General features: G+C 41.0%; 1 protein-coding gene across 2 annotated transcripts in view; it reads right to left on the bottom strand.

Moving 5' to 3' along the window:
• The window catches only part of Vcl (vinculin), a 94,520-nt gene extending 74,543 nt beyond the window's left edge, over window positions 1-19,977 (bottom strand). For both annotated transcript variants that reach the window (XM_031362745.1, XM_031362744.1), the window contains exon 1: window positions 19,694-19,977. In XM_031362745.1, coding sequence (XP_031218605.1) covers window positions 19,694-19,861 — 168 coding nt within the window. In that variant the 5' untranslated portion in view covers window positions 19,862-19,977. The remainder of the gene's footprint in view (window positions 1-19,693) is intronic.
• Window positions 19,978-20,222: the final 245 nt, after the last annotated feature.

Genomic DNA, 20,222 nt, shown 5'->3' with positions numbered 1-20,222 from the left:
TTTTTTGGTTTGTTTATTTTGAGACAGGGTCTTGCAATGTAGCCCTGGCTGACCTAGAACTGACTATGTTGGCCATCACATTTGTGGGTATTTTTCTGCCTCAATCTCTTTACTCCTAGGATTACAGGCCACACAAAAATATAAATAAATTTTGCCAGGCAGTGGTGATACATTCCTTTAATCCCAGCACTTGGGAGGCAGAGGCAGGTAGATCCCTGAGTTCAAGGCCAACATGGTCTACAGATTGAGTTCAAGAACAGCCAGGACTACACAGAGAAACTCTGTCTTGAAAATCTTGAAAATGAATGAATGAACAAATGAGTGAATGAATAAATAAAAATTTAATATAGCACATGCTTCATGTCAGGACTTCTTATTACTTTAAATCTTTATAACAGCTATAGAAGGTGAGTACAACATATTTTCTCATTTTTCAAGGGGTTAATTGATTTGCCTAAAAAGCCCCTCAGATTGTGGCATTCATCTACACAGATCCATGCTCTAATCCTAACTGGAAGAATCCCAGCAGACCAGAAGCTATTCTCTGTATTATTGCCTCTTTATATGATAAAGTGGGTTTCAATGATGTCTGATGCTTCCTGAAGTTATCTTTCATGATCCTATAATCCTAAAAAAATCTATGGCAATGGCAAGAACAGGAAAATTTGAGGTTGACAATGAGTCAATAGGATGTAGGATCAGGATGCAATCTAATTGATAGGCAACTAACTGTCTTGGTTTCTTTCCATAGGCAAGGTCAATCAGGTTCATTTGGTCTCAGTGTCCTTAACTGTAATTCACTTAGGAAATATCAACTGAGTAGAGGGTAAGGGTTCCTGGCATCCACATAAAAACTGGAAGCAGCAGCATATATCTTACAGAGAAAGAAGGTGTCCCAGGAGTACCCTGGCCAACCATCTAGCCAGTCAGTGAACTCTCAGTTTAGCAAAAAGGTACTGCACAGAAATTAAGGTTATCAACTACTAAAGAAAATATCTAACATCAGCCTCTGGCTTCCACCTGCAGCTCAAAAGTACAACACAGTGTGTGTGTGTGTGTGTGTGTGTGTGTGTGTGTGTGTGCGCGCGCGCGTGCGCGCGCATGCACATATGTGCGGACAAACACAGATAACCTGGCTTCAACTAGTTTTTAAAGTTGAACCAAGACTAACCTACAATGTAGGCTTTTTTCCTTTTAATTAATTACTTGTGCCAAAATCTGAAATCGTAACCCTGTGGCAAAAGTCTTTAAATGTTTTTATTAATGCTAAGAGCCATTCCACTTGCTAATTGGAGATTATCCGGAGTCCTTTTACAATACAATAATTGAATTTGGCTCCAGGCCATAATAAACACTCTGACCCATTAAATCGGGGCCAAAAGCAACATTTCGCTATTTCTTTGTTAGTGGACAAGCAGTACTCAAGCCTCAATTTCTCATAAGCAGCCAGAGTTCAAAATTCTTGTCTGTAAAATACAAGAATCAAGTGACAAGGCTGCCAATTAAAAATGTACACCCCCCCCTCAAAAAAGAGACTCTCAGGATATCTACACTAAATAAATGCCCAAAGTTGTACCTTTAAAAGCTTCCCTTCTTCTTCTGTGTTGTTTTGTTTAACCAAGGGAAGGAGATCAGAAGACAACTTACAGGACAGACTTGTTTTTCTCCTTCCACCTTAATGTGGGTTCTGGGGATTGAACTCAGACTTGTACAACACGTTCTTTTACCCACTGAGCTCTCTTGCCCACCCTCTTCTAGATAGTTTTATTTTTTTCAACAAATGCAAACACAATCCAGTGTGAATCCATACAGACTGACCACAGACTCAGTTGTAAACATGCTGAAAAGTGAAACAGGAGAACAGCGCTGTACCTCAGGACCAAACCAATCAAGATGTACTGACCAAAGAAAGCCACAGCCATCCCCTGCAATGCTGCTTGAGTTTGTGCCTTCTGCAGATGAACAACATCTCATCCTTGCTCCTCATGTAACATTAACATAGCACTGGGCTAGCCAAGAGAAAGACTTGTGGGAATATTAAGCTTGTTTTCTTTGCTTACAGTACAAAATATCAATACTGAAATCTAGATATTGAACATTTGTCAGAGATAACTGAACCATTAGGATGCTCCAACCCTACTATCTCAAATGACTGCCCCCTGAGGGCAAAGTGAAGACTGAATTAGAAAGAATTGAGAGAATAAACAGTCCATTACTTTGTTGTTTTTTTTTTTTAAAAAAAAAAAAAAAGGTATCACAGGGCTGAAGAGATGACTCTGCCATTAAGAGCTCTGGCTACTCTTTCAGAGGACTCAGGTTCAAACACTCAGCACCCACAGGGAGATTCACAACCATCTATAACTCCATGCAGTTGCAGGGGAGGCGACACCTCCTCTGGCCTCCTCAGGCACAATGTATGCATCTAGTTCACAGTTGTACACGCAGAGTCTCACTGCAGTCTAGACTTCATGGAGGAGGCACAGGGTAGAGCAGCACAACAAGAGTCTGATGTTGGCTTCTCCTCTGCCTGAGCAATGTGCTTTATACTCACAGTTCATAATGTCCGAGAATACATTTTCTTGTTCTTAAAACAAGGCCATTGCATTCGAACCTCTCTGAGTCTATTTACAAGTCTCTAAATCTACTTTGTGTTTGTTTGTTTGTTTTAAAGAGGACAGACAGTAAATATTTTAGACTTTGTGAGCCATATGATCTCTGTCAAAATTTTTCAACTGCCATTTTTAAGTGTGAAAGTAGCTGTACAAAATCAGTAAATTAACAGGCACAGCCATATTCCAATTATGTCTTTTCCTTATGGACACTAAAATTTAAATTTTGTATCATTTCACATGTCATAAAATATTCTTTTTATTTTTTTTCCAAAAGATCCAAACTGTAAATATTGAGCTGGACTTGCACATTTGTACTATGCAACTCAGGATGCATATAATAAGCACCCAAGAAGCTGAGGCAGGTGGACAGGCGAGAGTTCAAGATTAGCCAAAAATGTAACTATTAGTTAGCCCCTGAACAATAAAAACTTGTCAGAGTTTATAGTTTGCTGAACCTTGTTCTCAATAAGAAATAAGAGCAGAAAGGGACTGCAGTAATCCTCCTCAATGGCTGGAAGAGGGCCTGAGAGATGGTTCAGTGGTTAACAGCCCACGTGCTCTGGGGTTCAATTCCCAGTACCAACACAGTTGCTCAGTCTATAACTCCAGTTCTAGAGGATTGGACACCATCTTCTGACTTGTCTGGGTACCAGACACGCATATGTTGTATACTCATCACATAAAATACTCATAAACATAAAGTTTAAGAAACTAAAAAAAAATTATTTATATTCAACTACAAGACACTGTGGAGGAAGTTTAGCAGATTTCTCAGCAGGAAGATGTTGATATCAGGATTACACTTAAAAGGATTTACTTGAGGGAGAGATAAAGAGCCAAGTAGCCTAGTACAGATTAATAGCTTTGAAGACAGAAAAGAAAAATCAGAAAGATAGATTGGCCAAATGTCAGTGAAAAAAATGAAAACTTTATTTCATTGCTAAGCATAAGTTTAAAGGGTCCGTTTCCAGGCAAGAAGTGTGAGAAAAGAGTTTTTCTCTTTTTCCTTCCTGGAGTAGCATGACTCAGGACACGAAAGAATCTGCCTTTTGACAGAAGCTGTAGACTAGCCCAGGCTGGAGCTTCCATTCAGTCTTCTGTATGCATCAAGTAAAATGTAACACTAAAATGTTGGTTTTGGAAATGCAACAGAGATGATGTTCACTGACTTATAGCTTCTTCATTCAGGAGACATCTCAAATTAGGAAATAACATTTAGCACATACACAACAATACATCATTCCCCTCGTAAGTATTAAATCACTCTGCTAGTATGGCTCAGAATTTATTTTTGTTTGTATACATGTGTCTGTGTCTGTGTCTGTATGTGTATATGTATGTGTATATGTATATGTATATGTGTCTGTGTCTGTATGTGTATATGTATATGTTGTGTGTGTATATATATATGTACACACAACATATAAGAAGATATATATCTATCTTCTTGCTTTGACAATGAGCAGGGGGAAAGAAGGAAGAAAGGAAGGAAAGAAAGACAGAGAGAGAATAAACTAATTCAATAGTGCTGTAAATACAACCAGCTGAATTAAAGTATTAATATCCCACTCACCCAATGAGGAGTACTAGACCCCTTCTAGAACTCAAAGCCGGATGCCAGACGTCAGAAGGAAAGACAGAAACACATGAACACAGGGAGTTCTAACTTGTAAGATGGTTTGGTAAGAACCCGAGCCAAGTCTTACAGAAACACCAAGAGAGACTGACTTTAACAGAGCAGTTGAAGAACTTCACAGAGCAAGCAGTATGTGTGCTGTGCTCATCCTAACAAGACAGGAAGAGTAATCCAAGCAGGGAGTACTAAAAGGTGGGGGAAATAGTGGACTATCTTTTTCTTTTTCAAGACAAGTATCTTTTTATACGGCCCCCCTTGTCCTAGAACTCAACCTAGACCAGGCTGGTCTCAAACTCACAGAATTCTAAGTACTAATAAGTATTCTACAAAATATGATGATGGAAAAATTGGACTAAGACAGTATAACAAGGGGACTACATACCTGACATGTACCTAAACTCTCTCCAAGCACTCCTAAGGCACTGTTTCCTATGGCCTTGCTGTCCTAAGAGGACAGAGGGACACAGGGCAAGAAGATCCTTTCAACCCTCATCCTTTTACCTTTTCCGTTTTAAATTAGATGGCTGCTTTACATATCCATAAATCAGCTTTTGCTTTTCTTTCTTTGTGGCTAGTGTATATGGCACAAAGTTCTTTCCCTAGAAGGCCTGATCTGCCTTAGTAGTCTCATTGTTAACCCTTCCCTACTCCTAACTACACATTTACACTCTTCTCTATGTTCACTTGCAATAGATTTTCCCATTTTCTCAGGCTAATTCCCTCACATTTCAAAAATAGCCTCCGTAAAGTAAAACAAGCTTCCCTTCTTGTCTTCCCACTACATTCCTAAAAACAGCCTTTGGCCCACTTCTGATTGCCTGTGTACTCGCCAGCCTCTGGGGCCGGTTCACTGCCCCAGCCCGAGTCCACCAGAACTTTATACCCATCAGGAACAGAGTCCAAATTTCTTAAGGCATTAAAACTATGATGAAATAGCAGCATTACGTTTTAATATCCATAGACACATGCAACCCAAAATCTATCAAGAGACGAGCAAAGAAGCTAAATGTGGTAGAACATATTAAACAAAAGCCCAAAGAGATGTCTCAGTGATGTAAAGGTGCTTGCCACCAAGCCTGATGACCTGAGAATCACATGGAAGAGAGAGATTTGACACTACAAAGCTGTCCTCTGTTCTCCACATGCATGAAGGCATATATGCTCGTGTACACACACACTCACACAATGTAGTTTAAATTATTTAAATGTAAGTATTATATATTCACAACAAAATATAATTCCGTCTTCAAAAATGAGCAAAATTCTAACACTTGCCAAAAAGAGCCCTGAAGACACCAGTCACTAAAGCATAAACATCGTGGTGCTCAGGTGTAGTTCTGTAGGTAGAATGCTTGCCTAGGATGCGTATAAAGCCCTGGATTCAATCCACAGCACTGCAAAAAGTAAAAAGACAATATCGCATAATTCCAAAGGTACCAAAAATACTTAAATTCACTAAGGTGAAAAATAATGGTATGAAAGAAATATGTGGTTTCAGTTGGGAGAGGCATGCTATGGTAACGGATGTACAACAATGTGAATACCACAAAACTGTATATATAAAAATGGTAAAATATTAAGCATATCTTACCACAACTGAGTAAAAATTTTAAGAACTAAAGATGGGGCTGAAGAGATAACTCAGAAAGCTTGCTCAGAAAAGCAGTTGCCACAGAAGCATGAAAGCCTGAGTTTGGACCCCAAGACCACACCTGAAACCCCAAAGTTGAGGAAGTACATACCAGAGGACCTCTAGAAGTTGCTGGCCAGCCATTTTAACTGAATCCAAAAGTTCCATGTCCATGGAAAGATCATGTCTCCAAAAATAAAGTGGAGGATGGTTGAAGATATCACCTAATATCAACCATTGGCTACTACAAGCGCACACACACACACACACACACACACACACACACACACACACACACACGGGGAGGAGGAAGGAGGGAGAGAGAGAAACATAATTGAGAGAAAGGAGGAAAGGCAGAAAGGTAAGACAAGAATACATTTAGCTAACCGCTCAAATCCAAAACCTCAACTCTTACTTTAAATCAGAAGTAGAATGGAACACTTTTTCCTTGCTGTTATACCAATCAGAAGACAGCAATTAAAAATTCAAACCAGAGCCAGGCAACTTTTGACCCAGCAACTCAGGAGGCAGAAGCAGGTGAGTTTGAGACCAGCCTGGTCTACAAAAGCAAGTCCAGGACATCTAGGGCTCTGTTACACTGAGAAACCCTGTCTCAAAAAACCAAAATATATAAACAAACAAATATTTAAACCAGGAGCTGAGTGGTGGTAGCGGCACACGACTTTAATCCCAACACTTGGGAAGCAAAAACAGGCAGATCTCTGAGTTTGAAGCCAAAGTCCAGGACAGCCAGGGCTACACAGAGAAATTGTGTCTTGAACCACCACCTCCCACCACCACCCCACTGCCTAAAACCTTAAGCCATGTCCATTCTTGAAATCTTGCTACTTGGGAAGCTAAAAGGATTATTTGAATTTAGGAATTTTAGACCAACTTGGGCAACATAGCAAAACCTTATCTCAAAAATAGGAAGGAAAGAAGAAGGAAGGGAGAGGAAAATAAATGGTTAGTATAAACGAGTACAGTTCAGTGGTATAGCTTTTGCCTAGCAAGTATAAAGCCCTGGGTTTAATCAATTTAACCCCCCCACCCCACCCTCCAAAAAAAAAGGGGGGGGATAGAGATTGTCTTTAATCATAGGAATCTGGAAATCAAAGGTTCAACTACCTAAAGCTGTGATATTTTTCCCACAGTTGGTAAAACTGTATATTCCACAACATATGGAATTCTACTGAAAGCTTTCATTGGCATTTTGCCTTGTTGAATAAAAGTTAAGAGCTATGCTTAGGCATTTTTTAAAAAGTCAACAGTCTTTTCTCTAGATTAGCATTTAAAATGTGACTTAAAATCATGGGAAAGATTATTAGTGATAAAATCTAATACATACTGACCTCTTAACTATATGTCAATAATAGTTCTAAATATTTTTGAGAACTCATTTAATACAAACAACACTGAGAGGTATGCCTTATTTTTACCTCTGTTTTAAGGGAATAAGGGACTGAATAATTTTTCCAATGGTACCTATCACCAAATAGCCAATGGTAGGGAAGATTAAGGCTTATTTTACTTTTCATTATGTGTGTAGGTGGGGGGAGGTGCACAACAGTGCAGGTGCCTACAGAGTCCAGAAGACAGTGACAGCATTCTCTCCATATGCACATTGGAATTATGCCTGGAATTTATTCAACATGAACTGGATGGTTGTATTGTATGCCATGGTTTCTATATCTTAAAAATCCAAGCATTGATCACAATACCCAATAATGCACACAGTTACCATTTAGTATATAATGTTAATATTTGGAAAGCATTATAGAATGGGTATACAATCCATTTGTCCACTTATCCAACTTATTTTATTCATTTTATTGAGACAGGGTCTTAATACACAGCACTGGCTGGCCTGGAACTCCCTACATAGACTAGGCTATCTTCAACCTTAAAGATAATTCTGTCTCTGCCTCCAAAGAACTGGAATGAAAGATGTTCACCACCATGCCCAGCTTCTCCCAACCCCGTATCTTAACTATATGAATAAAAATGTACTTTCCACCTAGTAAACAGTGAGTATTCTAGGGTGGGAAGTCAAAGAAGGCTAAAAATGTTAGGAAGGTAGATAACAGAAGACCATCAACTTTCAACTCTAAGAACAGGCATGCTATTTTTCTTTCTTTACAGAAAGCTTATTTGTGGGAATAATTTAAGCTACATTCAAAAGAAGGAATGACTTGAACCTGGATGGTGGCCAGCTGTGCTAAGAACTGCAGCAAATATAGCCACTTTCCTCTTAAAAGTCACTCAACTGGAAATTTTATCAGTGGGAAGTTCTCTAAGAGCCAATGACTCTATTATCTGCACCCCAATGAGTCTCGAAATACTGCTAGTTCTAATTTTTAGCTCTCCCTCCCTGTGTACATACATACACAGCCTACGCTCACAGCAACCCAAGGAAAGCCTGACTTCTCATGGAAAAGAGAACAAATTTTTTGGAATCAAAAGTCCAAAATCTGTATCCAGTATAATATACTGTCCTTTACTAATCCTTCTCTCTTCATGTTCATATAGGCATTTGAAACAGTGACATTTGGGGACAGGACAAGAGAACCACCAAGCCTTCCAATAGAAAGCTATCCTCCTCATCATGAAATAGCCTAACATGACACCAGAAACACCGGGTATCAGAGAACAACACACTTAAGGAGGGACTACAGAGTCCTTGTCCTCAAGCAACCAACACTCTAAAGGGAGACACACCCAGGAGAAGTGGGGAAGCAAGAGAAAAATGTCAGTCAAATCATCCAGGACTGATGGCCCAGCATTAAGAAGTACAAAACTTACAAAGTCTTACCAAGGGAAAGAAGCCAATGCACCCTCCATTTCCTATGTCTAACTGTAAAAGTCCCCTTTCACTCGGTACCCTATCATCAACATACCCTCTCTACATGTAATGCACATTTAAACAAATTTAATCAATGAGTCTTTGACAGCATGTCTTGAAAAACATGTCAGTATACAAGGTCTCGGAGGACCTAGCTACTAACTCTGAGGTTTTTTTCTTCCTGCACTTGCTGGAAGTGCAGCCAGGAAACTACAGCCTAGCTTCCTCAGGAGTATGAAGTGATTGAGTCTCCTCCCTTCTCTTTGTAATTTTTATTTTAAACACATACTCTCACTACATAGCTCTGGCTGACTTGGAACCTTCTGTGTCAATCAGGCCTGCCTTTGCCTTCCATATGCTAGAATTAAAGGTCTATATCATACAGCCAGCTTTCATTGCAAATTTATAAACAGGATAGTGCATTAGGAGTGGTTCTTGGTTTTGTTTGCAATTTCCACTGATGGTAAGAAAAATATGATAAATATATATATGAGAAATACAAAATCTGCTAATTTTCAATGCTGAAAATACAATTTATACCAGGCATGGTGGTGCATTCCTGTAATTCCAGCATTTAAGGGGGCAGAGTCAAGAGGATTTTGAGTCCAGGACAGCCTGGGCTACATAGTAAAACCCTGTCTCTAAATATATAAACATATACACATATATATAATTTGTAACAAGCGAAGTTTTAGTTAAGTGTCCTAGAATACAAATATACTCCCAGAACTTAGGAGGTGGTAACAAGGGGACTTAGTTCAAGGTCATTAAGTTTGAGAATAGTTCAAGCTATATGAGACTGAGACAGGAAGAAAAATCTTGAGTTCAAGGCCAGCCTAGGCTACATAGCCAGTTCAGGAAAGCCTAAGCCACACAGCAAAACAGTGTTTAAAAGAACAGTGTTGAGGAGGACAGAGGTCAAGGTGACAATTGTTTTCTCCTTCTAGCCCTATGTATAACACCTATAAGAATATTTAACGTTAGAAAAAGGTTAGAGTTATCTGACAGGAACAGTTATCTGACAGAATACTCCTCTCATCAGGCACCCTCAACACAGAGCTTTAGTCCAAAGACACCTATAAGATCAGCTTCTCTCTGACACTTCCTACTTAAAGACTGCTACTTCTTTTGGTAGCACCAAGTGCTGGTTCTAGTTCCTGAAACACAAGAGAAATTGGTGTATTAGAGGAAGGACTTCTCTTTAAAAGCTTTCATTTGTCTTTCTACTTCCTGTCTGGCAAGCTTGTTGAAATCTTGAAGTATAAAATATGAAGCTGTATAAGTTGAGATAAAGAGTGTGTGTGTGTGTGTGTGTGTGTGTGTGTGTGTGTGTCTGTCTGTCTGTCTGTCTGTCAGTCTGTGTGTGTTTGTGTGTGTGTATACAGAGAGAGAAAGAAAAAGAGAAAGAGAGAGAAAGAAAAAGAGAAAGAAAGAGAAAGAGAGAAAGAGATGAGAGAGAGATGAGAGAGAGAGAGAGATGAGAAAAAGAGAGAGAGAGAGAAAGAGAGGGGAGAGAGATCCACTCTCATGACGACCTTAATAAAAGAGGTTGGATTTGAATCAGCCAGAAAGCAAAACAGATCAACTTGAAATCTTTGTCTCCTGCCATATGGTTCAAAGAAATACAGCTCTTTAATGTGGAATTCATGACTCATAGCATGAGGCTGCACTGTAACCAGCAGGGCTCCAAATAATAGAGGAACACCTGGTCTAAATCGTTAAATTTTTTAAAGGCACTCCCAAAAGGAGAATGCAAAATCCCATGCCTCTTCCAGATAGGAGGCAGAGTCTTGAGTTATGAATTTAGTAAGTGGCCTGCATAGCTGAAATGACTCCTAAACAGAGAAACCACAACTCAAAATAGCCTGAGCACTTTTGTTATCTCCAACAAAGGGCAATTAGCCATCCACTCCTCCCTTAGTGCATATTTGACCTGTATTAGCCAAAGAACATTATAAATTTGTGAGGCTTTAAATTTGTCTATACAGGATGTTTGAAAGCTAGAGACTACAAGTACCAATGGTCATAGACATTAAATTGAATGCTATGCAAATTCATTTAAATTTAAAAATTGGTACTAAGTCTATGACCAGAACAGACATAGCCCTAAAAGTCACCAGAGAAGAGAAGCACCTTAACGAAGATGAGCATTTCACCAGAGCACACACATGATCCGCTAGACTGCAGTACTGAGATAATGTGGGTATGCCCATCTACCCTTCCCAAAAGGTGTGAATTACTAAGAACCTGTCAGAAGGCTTTCATTTTGTTTAACATATGTACTTTACTTTTTTATTTTTCATACAGTTGAGGGGGGCAGTGCATGTGGCAGTCAGAAAACAACTTGTAGGAGTCAGTTCTCTCCTTCCACAATGTATGTTCCAGGGACCATATGTACGTTTACTTGCTAAGCCATCTTGCTACCCTCAGCTTTTAAGTGATTGCCCTCTCAGTATACAGGTACAGTGTACAGTGTATGCACACATATGTACATACATGCATACACACACACCTTATACATGGATATATGAGCAGTTGTTAAATAAATACATAAATAGGCTGCTTTATTTTTATTTATATTATATTAATGTTTTGACTACATGTATGTATGTATGTGTACCAAAAGTGTGCCTGGTACTTATGGAGGTCAGAAGAAGGTGTCAGATCCCAGGAACTGGAGTTATGAAGGACCACCATGTAGGTGCTGGAAACCAAACCCAAGTCCTTTATGAATGCAACAAGCGCCACTGAGCCATCTCTCCAGCTCCTGGGCTGCTTTCTTTAAGCAAACAGACCAGGAGTACTGTATTATTACCCAAGTGAGTCCTAGCTCAATAGAGGTATTTTCCCTAATGCCACCTTTCTTCATAACAATAATGGAAGTGGGGAGGGGTCGAACGAAAGCTACTACTGTTGACTCTTGTTTAGAATTAGCTCAATGCTATTTATATAACAGCTAACTTCCTACTTTGTAGATATAAACAAACATTTAAGTTGGGCTCCATTAAAATTACAAACATAGTTGCAGAAATATACACAATTTCCAGAAACCTCCTGTTCTCTCAGATACAGGAGTGCTAATATTATCAGAATAAGGCTCACATCGGTCCCATTAAATACCTTTTGATCTGGGACAAAGTTTTTTAAAGGAAATTTCATAATCTCCCAAAGAATACATACAAATGTATTTCAAATATTACTTAGTTTTAATAGAGTTCAAGCTAAGCAATCACATATATACATATATGCATATATATATGAGTTTTCTAAAGTTTTAATGTTTTAAATACTTTAATAAAGTATCTTTATAAATACTTTATATATTTATTTAATAAGATATTTAGAGGCTGATCTGTACCTACTCTTTAATTCCTGAGAAAGAAAAAGGAGGGAAGAAAGAAGGGGGGGTATGCTTAGACTGGGGGTGAAGTTGCAGTCCTTATCACATCACTCTCCATGCATAACTGCCATGACGGCCATGCCAAAGCATTGCCCCCAGGGCCAGGACAAATAGAAACGTGTGACTAATACCATTCTTGCTGCTTCTAGTTCCAGGTGGAACTTTCCACTGATACTTAACAATCCTGATCTAAGCAGATGAGGAACCGTAGAGTTATAAGTCCAAGGGATCTGAAGTAAAAGAGCAAGAATCTAAGTCCAAGCTAACAAGCCATAGGGAAGCTACTTAATTCCTCTAAACCACAGTTTCCTTATCTCTAAAATGAGGACCTCCCAACACCTACCCACGGGACTGCTGCAGGATCACCAACATAGAAGTATTCCATGGGCACTAGTGACATGGCCCAGTGGATAGGGTTTTCTGAGCAAGCATGAAGAAATTATCTCAGATCTCCACTATTCATGTGCAAAGTTGTATTCAGAACTGTCCATCAGTAACCCTAGGATGAAGGCAGAACTCCAGGGCTCACTGGCAAGCCAGTCTAACTGAATCTATAAGCTCCAGGTCAATGAGAAACTCTGTGTCAAAAAATTAAGGTGGAAAAGCAGCTGAGAAGGGCATGCCAGCCTCAACCTCTGGCCTCCAAAAAAAATACACACAGGCCAAGAACACACACATGTGCTAATACAAGCTCATACAAATGCACACGCACACAAACACACATATATACCACACACATACAAAAATAAAACCCAAATATTTTATGAGGTGTAAAAGGCTATACAAATGTCCTTATTTACTTCATTAATGGTTCTGTTTTGTTTTTAAAATTAGGAAATACAAAAACATTTTAAAAAAGAAATTACCCACAGGCCTGTCACTCAGATGTTGTTACTGCCTGATTGGAGATAAACATAACAAAAACCAAAGGAAACTACAGCAAAGCTAAGTTCAGATGTTAATACAGATAACTACAAGTGATAAAATTAATTACTGGTCTCTTTTAAAGAGCAAAGCAGACTTTCCCATCTATCCACCTAAAGAGAAGACAATGCTACTGTCCCAAGAACTTATGATATATGAGTGAGGCACATAAAAGTCAAGGCCACAAAAACAGATAAATATTCATGAGTCGAAGTAATAGTTTTAACACATGACCTCAGATGCAAGGGGAGATGAAGTATCTAAAGTCCCATCAATAAAACTGACATGGCTGTAATGGTCACATTAAAGACTGATAGCTCACTAAAGGTCACTTTAGTGAGAAAAGAAAAAGAATGTGCATGCAGTGCTGTGAGATGGGCAGCCTAGGCCTCTGACTTTTCCACACTGCTTACTAAATCCCACCCTTCTGAGAACTTGTGTCCCTCCTCTTTATTCCTGTTTCCCAACCATCCCTTTTCTACCTCCTCTCCTTTACGCATACACTGAATTTGCTTTTTGTTTTTGAAATGGTTTCCATACAATGAACTATTATTTAGTAGCAACAATAAGAAAGAAAAAAAGAAAGAAAGAAAGAAAGAAAGAAAGAAAGAAAGAAAGAAAGAAAGAAAGAAAGAGGGAGAAAGAGAGAGAATGAAAGAAGAAAAGAAAGAAAAAAGTTCTGAGACATACTACACTATGAATGAACTGTGAAAATAATATGCAAAGTGAAAAGAAGCCAGGCATAAAAGCCACATACTGTATGATTCCACTGATATGAAATGGCCAGAAGAGGCAAATCCAGGGGAGGACAGGACAGGACAGGACAGGGACAAGGACAAGGACAAGGACAGGACAGGACAGGGGTCATGGAGGTAAAGGGATACAGGAACAATGCGAGAGGAATGCCAGTGGGCATCTGAGTTCCTTCTGAGTAGTCAAAACTGTTCTAAAAGGGGACAGATGACACAAGAAAGTGTGGACACAAGAAAAGATTATAGTGGAGGTGGATATGGTCAAAACATATACACATATAAAGTATAATAAAGCCCATTATTATGTAAAATACATGCTAATAGAAATCTTAAATAAATTGTTCTAAAATTAGGTTATAGTAATAGCTGTACAACAATATTACAAAAAGCAATTAACTATACATTAAATGAATGAACTGTATCATGTGGGAATTACATCTCAATAAAACTGTTCAAAAGCATGGTCTTATTCAGAATCCAGGTCAAAAAACAAAACATAGCCAGGCATAGTAGTGTATACTAGTAATCGAATCACTTGGAAGGTAAAGGCAGGAAGATCACAAATTCAAGTCTAACCAGAAATACAGAGAAACTTCTAAGTCATCTAGAGCTCCACAGTGAATCTCTGACTCAAAAATATCAATCAAAAAGAAATGTTTTAAATGGACCATGGGAGATAACTTCACAGTTAAGCCTGTACAAGTGAAAGACTCAGTAATTCAGACCCACTGATCCCATATAAATGCTAGATGGGTGAGACAGCCTGCCTGTAATTCCAGTGTTGGAAAGCAGGAGACAGGGGCTCCTCCAAAAAGCAAGCTGGCTAGAGACTAGTCATATCAGTGAGCTCTAGGTTTGATTGAGAGACCTTGACTCAATGAACAAGGTGGAAGAACAATTGAGGATGATTCCCAATATCAATCTTCGACTACCGCATACAAAGCCATATATACCCACACAGTACGATGACCAAACACACACACACATACACACACACACACACACACACACACACACACACACACACACACACACGAAGTGGGGAAAGAAAAAAACATCTTTTTAAATTTTCCAGCTGACCTCCTCAAGTGTGAAACAAAAATGACAATTCAGGGGCTGAAGAGATGGCTCAGCAGTCAAGAGCACTCACTGGCTGCTTTCCTAGAGAGGACCCAGGTTCAAATCCCAGCACCCATACCACAGGTCAAAACTGTAATTCTGATGCCAGAAGATCTGACACCCTCACACATACATGCAAGCAAAACACCAATGAACACAAAATAAAAATAAATAAATCATTGAGGGGGGGAGGAGGGATGGGGGGAAGAGAGAGAGAGAGAAACAGACCTGGGAACAGGTAGTAAAGCTACACTTTAGCCAGGTGGTGGTGGCACACACCTTTAATCACAGAACACAGGAGGCAGAAGCAAGTGGATCTTTTGAGTTTGAGGCCAGCCTGGTCTACAGAGTGAGTTCCAGAAAAGCCAGAGCTACATGGTGAGACAAACCCTGTCTCAAAAAACTAAAACAAAAACCAGTTGCTAGATACAGTGACCAAACTACTATGTTTCAGATTACTACAGCTGGACATAATAACACACACCTTTAATTCCAGCTTGCATTGAGGTGGGAGACGTAGGAAGAGCTCTGTGAGTTCCAGTCCAGGTAGATCTACACAGTAAGACCTTGCCTGCCGGGCGGTGGTAGCGCACGCCTTTAGTTCTTGGGAGGCACGCACTTGGGAGGCAGAAGCAGGCAGATTTCTGAGTTCGAGGCCAGCCTGGTCTACAGAGAGTTCCAGGACAGCCGGGGCTATACAGAGAAAACCTGTCTCGGGGGGGGAAAAAAAAAAAAAAAAAAAAAAAAACCCTTGCCAAAAAAAGATACAGGAACTCCAAATCCAAATGAGTCCTGCTCCCCAAAAAGCAGTTCAAATTGGAACTTGTTTTTTGGATGCTTAAAAATTCTGCACCCTTGCCTGAGTAGTTCCTTCCATTTGTAAGGCATTTATTCTCACAACTTTAGATGCTCCTATCTTCTGTCTTAAATGATCAGCTCACATGCTATATCTTCCATGAAGCCTCCAATTCTCTCATCAAGCCACCTCTCCTTCCTCTGAACTTGCAGTGTTTTGCTTCCCAAATGCCACCTCTCACAAAGTTTTTTACACTTCTAGAAGTATAAATGTTTAATTACAGAAAAGCAAAGACATCTAATATTTTCTTACCATCATTCCCAAGCATGTATCAAGTTAGAATGCCCTTAGATTGTACTATATTCAGATGATTGATCTTTTTTTAAGATGCTAAGTTGCTGACAAGTTGCATTAAAAAAAGAAAATCATTATATGGAATTTTGGCTTGGGAGAAGGACAGGATTCCCAACAATTTCTGAAACGGCCTTATACACAGTTCTGCCACTCTGTGCTACATATTTATGTGAAGCTAAGTTCTCAGAATTTCAGATTATAAAATCAAAATATGCATCAACTCTGAAAAACACTAAAGATGCTCTGTATCACTGAAGTACCAAATATTCAGCCAAGAGTTAATTCTTGACACACAAATAAACTAGCACATCTACCTCATTATACTAGGCAAATTTACTTACATCTTTTATTAATGGTAAAATTTTAACTATATCAAAGAAATGTTTTAAAATAAACTTATAATTTATTGATAACTGTTTTATATGCCTATTTTACGTATCTATATAACTAAGGTTGAGTAAAAATTTCTCAAACCAAAAGGAGTCACAAATAGAAATAGCTTAAGAAGCCGTGTCGCCGGACAGTGGTGGTGCATGCCTTTAGTCCCAGCACTTGGGAGGCAGAGGCAGGTGGATTTCTGAGTTTGAGGCCAGCCTGGTCTACAGAGTGAGTTCCAGGACGGCCAGAACTACACAGAGAAACCCTGTCTCAAAAAAAAAAACCCCAAAAAATGAAACTGTGTCCTAGACTACAGGTGCTATGCTAAGTAGATGGGTTTAATTTCACTCAAAACAGACATTTTCTGGACCAAAGTAAGACTAATTTGGCATACATATATAAATCATCTGAGAGAAATCCCAGAAGAGAAGCACAGTATACAGCCTCCCAAAGTAATCTGCAAGAAACATTCTGATTATTTGGACTCAAAAATATTTGCTCAAAATTTATTTTCATTATTTTATAGAAACAGCATGAGTTTTGCAACCCTAGAGTTTTATTATCCAGTTACCATTATTTCTCTACTGCTTTTAAAGTTAACTCCTTTTCTATTCTTTCTATTCTTCTGAGAGCATAGGCCTCAAGTTCTTCAAGCCTTTTGAGCTTCCCAGCCTAACTCTTCACAAGGTTCCTCTTCCTTTAACCCTCTACTGATTGAACCATCTATGTGTCAATGCTGAAGCCTGGAATTGAGGAATCGGAAAAAAAGTTCCACTTTCATTGTGTTTTCCTGATAGGAGTTAGGAACTTGAGATGTGTACAGGATCCATACATTTATGAAAACAGTTGATGGGTCCTCTGGCCTCCCTAGACCCCATATGTTCTTCCTCACACACCATTCTCCCCCTCACCCTCCCAACCAATTTGTGCAAATAAGACCTTCTGCTAAACTACCCATATGCCATTCACTGGCTTTGAGTTTGATTTCTCTTTAACTTGCTTCCTGACCTGCAATCAAGACAATCTACTTAGTGAAATCTGGTAGCACTTTTGTTTAATGACTGTTTATCAGCCCAATCCTCTCCACTGATTCAACTTCAAATATCTTCTAAAGGTGTTAGGAAGTATGTAACTACATGGGTTTTTTTTCCATCTTCTATCTGCCCTTGCTTCTTTTGTATGTCTCCTGACTATGACCATCATAACCACCTATGGAGCTACCTTAAAAAACAAAAAACCTAGCTGGGTGGTGGTGGCACACGCCTTTAATCCCAGCACTTGGGAGGCAGAAGCAGGCAGATTTCTAAGTTCGAGGCCAGCCTGGTCTACGGAGTGAGTTCCAGGACAACCAGGGCTATACAGAGAAACCCTGTCTCCAAAAACAAAAACAAAAAACAAAAAACAAGAAACAAAAAAAAAAACCCTTTACTCCTGGAGAGCCTTCAGTTAGTCTGGGATGGGGAACTAGAAACAGTCATATCTACAAAGCCCCACTAGTGATTCTCATGCACACCCTGAGGGCCACTGATTTATTACAATGCTCTTTATACAACACACATTCAGTGCTTATTAATTCATGGCATGGAAGCTCATAAATAACTTTTCTGTAAATAGCCTAACCAGATATCAACCAACCCCTTGACTACACCAGCTGTGTTCCAAGTGCAACATGTGGTTTTAAGATTTCATTTCCTCAAGTACTACACGGAGGGACACTGTTACCTTGTCTCTTTACATTGTTTCCCATTTGTTGAAAAACCAGAGACCTGGAATGCAGCCATGTCAGACAACACTACATAAGAATGTACTCTGGGGTCTGAGATTAAAATTAGCTACAAAGAGAACAAGAACGAGACAGACAGTCTGAATGAGTACACTGCTCCTACTCAATAGTTTCTTACTTAATCAGTATAGAAGAACAGAAATTTCAGTCCTTAGTCCCTAGTCCCGCCCTGCCTCCCTCCCCTCCCCCCACCTAGCTTTCTCGATTACCAGTCTCCAAAAATGCTTGAGACAGTCCCAGGCCCCTGAAGACCCAGGAAGGCATTGCGTGCACTACATTCCTATAATCAGATAAATAACACAAGCCCCACCCGACTGACAGTTAGCTATCAGTTACCCTGACACACCATTTACACAGCTTGGTTCGGAAAGCAGCATGAACTTTTTCCTGAGTTGTTCTTCACAGGCAACAGCAGTCTGAGTCACACCCAGCCTCCAGAAGTGTGACATTAGCCAGGGTACAGTTAAGGGACTAGTCTCTCTATCTCTTGCCCCATTTCAGAAGTGGGCTACAAAGACCAGTGAAGAGCTAGGGGCAGGCAGGAAAGTGTGGACTGGGAAGAACGCCCCAGCCTTCCCCTCAGGCAGGGGCTGCAGATCCCAGATTCCACAGGCCTCTCACAGCAGCTCCATCTTGCTTCCTGCCAGAAGGAGGGGCAGAAGAGGAGGTCCCCCGAATCTGGAAAGGCCCCAGTGGAAGAAAGCCATTTGACAGCAGGTAAAGCTGGGTGGAAAGCTTCATGGGAAGGAATAAAATGAATGACTATGGGGTCAGGCAGAAGAAAGGCAGGGCTCCTGGTTATGAATTACTGCATAAAGGTGTAAGAGTTCCCCGGAGGTGTGATCAAAATACCCCGAAGGAAAGGAGGCGGCGGCGACAGAAGAGAGGAGGAAGCCAAGTAGTAGGGTAAAAGTGACAGACACCAGGATCCCTGGGGAGGGCTGGGCAGGTGGGTCTCAGGGGACAGAAGTATTAGAAAGGCGAGCAGCCAGGTGCAAACAAGAATCGTTGGAAGTAAAGGCAGGGAGCCCGTGAGAGAACCCACCCACAGGCTGGACAGGAGAGGCCTAAAAAAGGAGCTAAGAGCAAGGTACTCAACGCAAGGAACTAGAGCCTGCCCAGGGGAGGGACCGTGACACAACCTAACAACTACCATTTCTTGGGCGCCTACTACGGGCACACACACGCTAGGCACTTTACAACTAAAACCTCGCTGACTTTTCCCAGCACAGCCCCAAGGCAGGATTTCTCACAAGTGCCCATTGTATAGATGAGGAAACTGAGGTCCCCGACCCGCTCAGTGGCTTGCTCAAGGTCACAGCCCAGAGAAATCAGCATTCGAAACCCCGGCACCTGCACTGGAGCCCACTCGGCGCTCCAAGCGCCTACGAATGCAAACGGCGAGGCGGACCCGGACCCCGGGGACGTCTCCCGCCCGCGCTCCAGTCCCAGGCCCGGCGCGCTCACCCGGACGAGGTTGCTGACGGCCGCCTGCACGGCGGCCACGGGCGCGGTGAGGTCAGGAATGGCTTTGCCGTCCACCTCGCCCTCCTCGTGCATAATCACCAAGTGCGAGATCTGCTGAGCCACTGGCTCCAGGATACTCTCGATCGTGCGCGTATGAAACACCGGCATCGTGGCGGCTAGCGGGGCGGCGAACCGCGGGCAACAGAAAACTGGGATCCGTAGGGCCGGGAGCCGGCGGCGAGAGACTGACTCGGAGCGGCGACTGGAGTCCGGGCTTCCCTCGGCGTAACCAGCCCCACGGGCGCCCCGCCCTCTCACGTCGCCGCGCCCAATGGCGATGCAGCTCAGAGCCGGACTGTGTTCCCTATTGGTCCTCCTTCGAGAAGCTCCGCCCCCAAGGCCGCTCCGCCAAGGTCCCACCCCGCCCCCATTCCCAAGGGAGGGGCCTGGGATTGGGGCTGCGCCGCAGGAATTGCGACCGGATTCCCGAACCCTCTCGCGGGGCGCTCCTTATAAGGGCATAGTGGGA

The sequence above is a fragment of the Mastomys coucha genome, unplaced genomic scaffold (genome assembly GCF_008632895.1).
Source record: "Mastomys coucha isolate ucsf_1 unplaced genomic scaffold, UCSF_Mcou_1 pScaffold9, whole genome shotgun sequence".
NCBI classification, from domain to species: domain Eukaryota; kingdom Metazoa; phylum Chordata; class Mammalia; order Rodentia; family Muridae; genus Mastomys; species Mastomys coucha.
This window is presented reverse-complemented; position numbering and strand designations above follow the sequence as displayed.